Source organism: Piliocolobus tephrosceles, chromosome 16 (genome assembly GCF_002776525.5).
Source record: "Piliocolobus tephrosceles isolate RC106 chromosome 16, ASM277652v3, whole genome shotgun sequence".
NCBI lineage: Eukaryota > Metazoa > Chordata > Mammalia > Primates > Cercopithecidae > Piliocolobus > Piliocolobus tephrosceles.
The window spans coordinates 69,969,962-69,978,098 of record NC_045449.1 but is presented as its reverse complement, the minus strand read 5'-3'; the positions used below and the strand labels follow the sequence as shown (position 1 = coordinate 69,978,098).

At 54.9% G+C, this 8,137-nt stretch overlaps 1 protein-coding gene across 1 annotated transcript; it reads right to left on the bottom strand.

Annotated features, from left to right (window-relative positions):
- Nucleotides 1–5: 5 nt before the first annotated feature.
- On the bottom strand, nt 6–6,133 carry UBALD2 (UBA like domain containing 2). Its single transcript, XM_023211752.1, has 3 exons — nt 5,712–6,133; nt 5,363–5,425; nt 6–1,108 (listed from the first exon to the last, which is right to left on the bottom strand). The coding sequence occupies exons 1-3, from the start codon at nt 5,829–5,831 to the stop codon at nt 797–799; spliced, it is 495 nt and encodes a 164-aa protein (XP_023067520.1). The 5' UTR covers nt 5,832–6,133; the 3' UTR covers nt 6–796.
- Nucleotides 6,134–8,137: the final 2,004 nt, after the last annotated feature.

Genomic DNA, 8,137 nt, shown 5'->3' with positions numbered 1-8,137 from the left:
CCAGGGAAGTTAGAAAAGTCTCTTTTTAAGTTTTTAAATTAAAATTTCACCCTGGTGAGACGGGATTCTGACTTGGGAACTAAACCCAAAGCCAGGCTCTCCACTTCGGACCTGGACGCGCAGTGGGAGGGGCAGGGCGCCCAGGGCAGTCGAGTCCCCTGCTGGGCAGAGCCTGACCTTTCACCTAAGTCAGCTCCTCAGTGCCACATCAGCCCTGCGTTCAGCAGGAGACAGGTGACAAGAGCTATGGGGCCACTACCAGCAATCAGAGGTGGGGCAGAGGCCATGGGGAGAGAGAGCCCTGATACCAAGAGGGCCTTCCACAGCTTTGGTTTCAGGCCCTCCCGGGACCTGCAGCTGCTCTGTGGCTGCCCGGTGACTGTGGGAGTGGGGTCCGCTTCCAGATTCCAGAAGGCATGGCTGTTAAACGAGGCAGCTGAGACACCTTGTGCCTGCAACATCACTCCATCAGCTCTGCAGTGTGGCAGCCCTGGCCCCGAGCACCCCAGGTGTGCCAGGCCCATTCTCACGCACATTAGTTATATTTATATATTCATATATATTATAGTTATATATTAAAAACAGAGGAAAAACTTGCCTGAAAAACTCCTGAAGGACCCAAGTGGCCCAGGAAGTTTACTATCCCCCCCACCCACAAAAATTCTTTTATAAAATCTTCCAGTGCGATCTTCGGGAAACCCCCTGCCCTCCCCGGCTCCCCCCTCCCTGGCCCTCCTGTGTCTCCACAACCCTGGGCTGCCCCCAGCTCCAGCCCAGCGCCCGGCGGCGTCCAGTCTCATCTCTGGCCGTCTATGGCTGCCATGGCTTTCTGCTGGGTGGCCCCCTGCTGTGCTCCTGGGGGCCATGTGGGCTGTGGGCGGTGGAGGTGGTGGAAGGTGGTGGGGGAGGAGGGCGGGATCCAGGGTGCCTGGTGGCTGGGCGGGGACGAGGCCCAGAAGGGGCTGAAGTTTGCAGGTGGGGAGCAGGCTGCTGCTGTCATGGGGCTGTTGCTGCTCTGCAGGCCCTCGGAGGCGCGGAGCTTGGAGAACATGGCCAGCGCATCGGGGAAGTTGGGCGGCGTGGCAGGGGTGTTGCTCGGAGTGCACATCTGTGGGGAGAGAACACGGGTGTGGGGAGGCTGCCTCGAGGGTCCCCGAGCCACTGGATGGGGCTTCCCCAGGTCAGCCGCTCCTTTACTCCCATTTTTCAGCTTCATTCATTTTTGCACAAGCAGCTTCCATAGGACAAAAGCGCCCTCTCCCCGAGCCAATACAAACAAAACCCAAGAACCTTATCCAAACCAACAGTGTTTCACCAGGCCTGGACGTGACACCCCGAGGAGCATCCACAGTGAATGGTTAATTGCACCCAGGAGCTAAGGTGTCAGATTCAAGCGAGAGGGCAGGGGCAGCCCAGGACACCGCTGCTCCGCGCCTTCCCTGGCCAGGGACACCAGCTGGCTGCCCCACCAGCCACCCTCAGATGCTCCCAGGCTGCTGGGCAAGCGAGAGTGGCCAGCGGGGAGGCGCTCCCTCCTGTGCCAACTCTGGAAAAGTTAAACCACCTTGGTGGATGGCTTCACACCATGCTAAGGGTGACAGCCACCAGGCCGTGAAGGCTTTGCCTCCCTTATCTTTTAACAATGATACTTCGTGGCTTCAATTATCCTCTCTTTATGACAGATTAGGAAACTGAGGCCCAGAAGTCAAGTCACTTGCCCGAAAATGCACCCACAACAGAGGGCAAGTTGAGAAGAGGGACCTCCCCAGCTCCCAAGCCTGCAGGCCCAAGTTCTTAACATCTACTGGGCCACACTGCACAGTCCAGAGCCCCTTTATATCTGGGCCCCCGGAGGACAGAAACCAGGGATTTCAACGTCCTGTGTCTGTAGCCTCAGGCTGAACACACAGCTGGCCTGCCCTTGGCTGCAGGCTGGCAGTTTCTCAGTCTGTCCAGCCCCTCAGTCCTCTTCCTGGGGGTAGCTACAGTCCCCCATCTGCTGTCTTCTGCCACTACCCTGGGGGCAGGGGCTAGAGTGCCATCCAGGAGTACCTCGCCAGCAGCATGGGCAACAGGCAACACAGAGAACAAGACCACACAAAACTGACTGGGACCTCAAAGCTGCTTCCTCCCTTTCCCAGGAAACCACAGGAGTCCTTCTTTGAATTTCTCCTAATTTTAGCAACACTGGCCCCTCCCCCAGGCACAGGAGTTGGGGGAACAAGACTTGAGGGCTCTTCACCTTCAAAGAGGGAGCTTTGGCAAGGCACAGTGGCTCACGTCTGTAATCCCCGCACTTTGGGAGGCTGAGGCGGGCGGATCACCTGAGGTTAGGAGTTCAAGACCAGCCTGACCAACATGGTGAAACCCCATCTCTATTAAAAATACAAAAATTAGCTGGGTGTGGTGATGGGTGTCTGTAATCCCAGCTACTTGGGAGGCTGAGGCAGGAGAATCACTTGAACCCGGGAGGTGGAGGTTGTAGTGAGCCCAGGTCGTGTCACTGTACTCCAGCCTGGGTGGCAGAGCAAAACTCCATCTCAAAAAAAAAAAAAAAAAAAAAAGAGGGAGCTTTCACAGCCAGAAACCGGGGGTTGGGCGTGGGGGGGTATAAGCTACATTGAAGGGGGCCGCTCGTACACCCTGTCCATTGAGCCCCACACCATGTCAGCACCCAAGGCACCAAGAGAGTTCTGACCCTTGCCTTTCTAGGGGCCCTCAGGGGAGGCTGAAGGACTCAATGCAGAGGCCTGGCCCCACCCAGACCGTTCCCCTCCTCCCTCCACTACTCCCTGCCCCCCCAGCCTCTGGGGATGGCTTCTCGGCAGCAGGAAACAATGAATGAAGGGTGGGGGTGGAGGCCAATTGCATCACAGCATCGTGACCGACTTCCCCAGTTCCCTGAGCCAGCGAGGCCTGTCTCCTCAAACAGCCACCAGAGAACGGCAGGGATGGTGGCTGGCAGGCCTGTGTTGACCTGCCTGTGTGAGCTTGGGCAAACTCCTGAACCTCTCTGGAGCTTCTCTCTGCTTTTGTAAAATCGGAGTTTTGAACCAGACACGCTCCCTCGGCCAGTTCTCAAGAGAACCCAGTGTCCCCTGCACCCGCCTTGTCCTCTCAAAGTCTGTGGTGCCTTTCTCTACTTCCAACTGGGAAACCCTCCTTAACAACTGGGAAGGTTCCAATTATGGGAATCTACAGTAATGTATGTGACAATCATTTATCAGTTACTCGTGACTTCTGGTTTTACCATTTTGCTGTTACTGGTCTCTAGTGTTTTTTCATTTTGTATTGTTTTTTGTTTTTAATCTTTTTCTTTTGACTTACTTTGTCTAAAAGAAACTGCCAGGCTGGGCGCGGTGGCTCATGCCTGTAATCCCTGCACTTTGGGAGGCTGAGGCAGGCAGGCCACCTGAGGTTGGGAGTTCGAGACTAGCCTGACCAACATGGAGAAACCCCGTCTCTACTAAAAATACAAAATTAGCCAGGTGTGGTGGCGTGTGCCTGTAATCCCGGCTACTTGGGAGGCTGAGGCAGGAGAATAACTTGAACCCGGGAGGTGAAGGTTGCAGTGAGCCAAGATCACACCACTGTACTCCAGCCTAGTCAATAAGAGTAAAACTCCGTCTCAAAAAAAAAAAAAAAAGAAAAAGAAAAAAGAAAAGAAAATAAATTGCCAGCTGGGTATGGTGGCTCACTCCTATGAATCCCAGCACTTTGGGAGGCTGAGGTGGGAGGATAGCTTGAGGCCAGGAGTTCGGGACCAGCCTGGGCCACATAGAGAGACTTCTCCTGCCCCTGCCTTTCTCAAAAATAAAATTAGAAAAAAAAAAAAAAAAAAAGAGAAACCACGAACTTTTCGAGAGCAGGGATGGTATCCTCCACTGTGCCGCTAAGGCACTCAGACTTGGGCACTGATGGACACGCTGGTTATGTGTGTTACAAAACCTGCTGCCTTCCTTGAGGGATGCTTCAAAACAGACTTACCATCTCCTTGGGATTTGCAGAGGAGGGGCAATAGGAACTAAACAGGATGCCAAACCAGCTCTTCCTGGGGAGCCTCCCTGTTCTCAGCCCCTCAGAATGGCTGTAGTATCTGGAAGTTCTGAGCTTTTTGAGATGGCCACAGCTGGTGAGAGGACACCTCAAGGATCCTCTGACAGGAGATGGCAAGGAGCTTCGAGGCTCAAGCACAGGCGGGCGCTTGGCCACTTCTCATGGTCAAGTGCAGGGGAGGGTGTCTCCTGGAGATGAAACCCTCTGGGGTTTCCAAGAGCCCTGTGGCCAGTACCACGCTCCCATCCTACTCAACTGCCATTTTTGCTTGATTTATATACAGCATCAGCCATTCTGAGAAAAACTAGTTAAAAAGGTCAAGACAGACCTCTCTACTTGTCCTCTGTGACTAGATGAAAACAGAGAGCCAAAGGCAAGGGCACCAAGTGTTAAAAATCCCAAAAATGTACCTAGAAGCCACAACAGCTCTCCTGGGGAACAATGTTTTAAGATCCCTATCGCTGAGCCCAGACCCTCCTCCCGGAGCAGGTCTAATAGGTAACTAGCGGGAAGGGTAGAGGAGGGATGTCCTGGGTCTCTAAGAAAGCAGGGTACCCCATGGCCAGGAGGGCAAAGTCTGGGCCAGAATGACAAAGAAAGCAAATCCAGACCCGGACCACTTCTCTGTGTGCTGGGCTGGTGGAGCTCAACACAGAAATTAAAGACACACTCCTGGTCTTATCTTGGGCCAAAATCTGTGTGTCCCCTCCTGGCTTGGGGGATGTATGTCCTTCCAACTTCCCAGTCCCTTGGGCTTCGGAAGGGTGAACAGATCTTTGTGGCTAGAGCTCGGCTTCCTGAGCCAGGGTGGATTCATGCCTTTCCTGTTCCCTGTAGCGCTGCGTGTGTGTGTGGAGGGGGAGGGGGGAAACCACTCAACAGAACGAGGGGGTCCCCATAAACGCAAGCACCCCCAGCGCCTTCCCTGGGTCCTTCGCGCGGGCTTCCCAGTGTCCCAGACGTCCGGGCATCACCCAAGTCCCCTCCTCATCCCATGGCTTTGGGGTCCCCCAGCTCCTGAGCTCCTCGCCAGGCCCCTGGCCTTCTCCCCCTCCCTCCTACCCCCAACTTTGGCGCCCCTTCCCCTCAGGGACCAGTGTCGGGCACCAGTCCCGAGGCCAAGTAGCAGCAGCCCAGGAAGCGGGCCTCAAAGTTGGAGGCGCCAGCGCCGGCCCGGGAGCTGCTCCTTCCTGGAAGACATTTTGGCTCTTTGTTTACATTCGCGGCGCGGCGCTCCCCGGCAACATGGCTGTCACCGTCGCGCTGACAGCGGCCCCGGCCCGCGCCCCTGCCCGCCGCCGCTTACCATCTGGTGGTGGTGGTGGCTGTTGGGAATGTTGGTTTCTTGGAAGAACGTGCTCAGCGCGGTCTGCGGACAAACAGGGCAGTGACACCGCGGGCCCGGCGGAGGCAGGAAACGCAGCGGCCGGGCCCCCCACTGGCTCCCCCCGCCTCCGCGCCCGGTCCGCGGCCCCCGACCCTCGGCTGCCCCACGTGCAGGGGGCGCCGGTCCCGGCCCAAGCCCCGGTCCTGCTTAAGACCCGCTAGCGGGCGCCGATCGCCTTCCGGGCCAACAACAGGAGCGCTCCCCGCCCCCGCCGCCGCCCGGCGTCCCCGACCCTCGCGGCCCGGCCCCGCGGCAGCCAGGTTCGCACCTCGAACTGCCAGTGGGCGGCCTGCAGCAGCTGCTTCGCCTGGTCGGCCGCGCAGCCCGCGGCCAGCACGAACTGGTTGATCATGACCTGGTGCCGCAGCTCGTCCATGTTCACCGACATGGCGCGGCGCGGGGCCCGGCGGCTCCGGCCGGACGCAGACGCGGGGCTGCGCGGGCGCGGGAGGCCGGCCGCCCAGGGCTCCGGGGCTCGCGCTCACCGCCGCCGCCGCCGCCGCTCCGCCGTCCGCTCCGCCGCCGCCCGCCCGGCGAATGTTGTGGTTCGGCTCCCGCGGCCCGGCCGACACCACAAACAACAGCGCGGGGCGGGGCTGGGCCGGCCCAACGTTCGGGGACCGCCGCTGATTGGCCGGGGCGCCGCTCCGCCAGCGCCCGGCTCCCGTAAGGACGTTCGATTCGAATCCTGCGGCCTGTGGGGCCCTCACTGTTTCTCTTTTCGCCCGGCCGCGCCCATTGGCGGAGCTCGGCGCCGTGGGGCTCCCCAGTATTGGCCGGCCGCTGTGTTTTGGCCCATTCGGCCTCGTGGTTGGTCACGGCCGGGCGTTCGGGGCGGGGCCGCGCGCGCTGATTGGCCTCCGTTGGTCCTGTTTGAACTCAACTTGAAAACCCGGAGTGCCTGCTGATTGGCCGAGGGCCCTCTGTTTGCTGTTGTAGGCTTGGGGGTGGTGCGGCCAAGTTCATTCATTACTTCATTGAAACAGAACATGCTCAGCTGGAAAAGCAAGACAGAGTGGCTTTGACTCATTTCCTCTGAAAGATGTGGTCATCTCGAGAAACAGAATGATCAAAATAGAAAACAGAGCCTTTGCAGCTGCTCAAGTCTCAAAAGCATGTAATTTTTAAACATAACTTTCAAGCAGCCCAATTTTTGAAAAAAATCTTTTATTGAAACATAACGTACATTAGGAAAGTGCGATGTCACAGGTACAGCTCCCAGACTTTTCACCAAGTGAACACCCAGACCAATTAACAGAACGTTACTTGCACCCTAAGAACCCGCGTCCTGCACTCTTCTAATCACTACCCACCGCAAGGATCGAGCAGTCTTTTCTTAGTTTTTAGACCAAAGACGTTGCTCTCTGAAGATGGAAGCCAAGATTTATGTACAATAAATATGATATGCAAGGAAATATGCAAGGAAAAAAGTGAGACTTCCTCAGTGACCAATATCCCAAGCCAAGAATTTTTTCTTGTTAAATCGATTGACCTAACTGAAGCTTTAATTTATTTTTTTTTCCTCCGGCTTGTCACGAAAGCTAAGATGAAGCTTTAATTTCTACCACCTTTTAAAAAAACAATGGGTGGCAGTAGGGGTGGAGTCTGGGGTTGGGGTGGCTTACACCTATAGTCCCAGCGCTTTGGGAGGCCGAGACAGGAGGATAACTTGAGGCCAGGAGTTCAATACCAGCTTGGGCAACATAGCACAGACTCCATCTCCACCAAATAAAAACAAACAATAACAAACAGTGAGTGTTTCTACAGAGATACTGTTTCTCAGTTGTAGCCCTTTAAAGCCCAAAATTTGGTGGTGGTTGTTAGATAGGGCTAGAGTGACATGATCATGGCTCACTGTAACCTCAAGCGATCCTCTTGCCTCAGCCTCTTGAGTAGCTGGGACTACAGGCACACACCACCATGCCTGACTAATTTTTCAATTTTTAGTAGAGATGAGATCTCACTATGTTGCCCAGGCTGGTCTTGAACTCCTGGACTAAAGTAATCCTCCTGCCTCAGCCTCCCAAAGCGCCGGGATTACAGGTGTGAGCCACCATGCCCGGCCCCAAATTTGTTTATATGTGCTGAGCGTCCATCTTTTGGATTAGGGTTTGATCTTCGGGGCTGTGTTTGAGAATTGTGGGGGTAGGAAAAGAACTAGGAGTTTAAGCAGATTGGGGAAGAGGCAGAAGAGATTGGGAAGATAAATATTGTCAGGGATTCGCTGCTAAGAGTTTCTGTTTCAGGAGAACTTAGTGAGTTTTTGATCTGAACTACTAATTACAGAGTGTATTTTAACTAAAGGTCTGCAGAACAGAAGGAGGCTTATAATAAGAAAGCATGCCGTGGTTCTATCTTGACTTTGCCTACATTGGATTTAACTCCCTATCTAAGAAAACCTGACAATATGTATTTTTAAAGTTTACAAAGAAGAAGAAGATTACCACTAATGTTAATGTTTCTGTACTGATGAAGAACAAATTCAGGTACTACCATGAGCTCATTCCATTTGGTTCGTTTTTTGTTTATTTGTTTGTTTTGAAGGAGTAGGAGTCAGCTTTTTCCTGGGAATTGCTCTGAAGTACACATGGGCTGGGACCTGGTGTGTGGCTGGAGAGTCCAGTATAGCTTGCAGCCTTCCTGTCCAATAATTGCAAGGTGAAAACAAAAGTGAGCAGCCGGCAGCATACATTG

Bases quoted from the DNA above. Each gene is read 5' to 3' on its own strand.
- UBALD2 (XM_023211752.1), bottom strand. From the start codon at position 5,831: ATGTCGGTGAACATGGACGAGCTGCGGCACCAGGTCATGATCAACCAG. The intron at 5,426-5,711 runs GTGCGAACCTGG...GTTTGTCCGCAG, and splicing joins CCGCCCACTGGCAGTTCGAG to ACCGCGCTGAGCACGTTCTT. The intron at 1,109-5,362 runs GTAAGCGGCGGC...CTCTCCCCACAG, and splicing joins GCCACCACCACCACCAGATG to ATGTGCACTCCGAGCAACAC.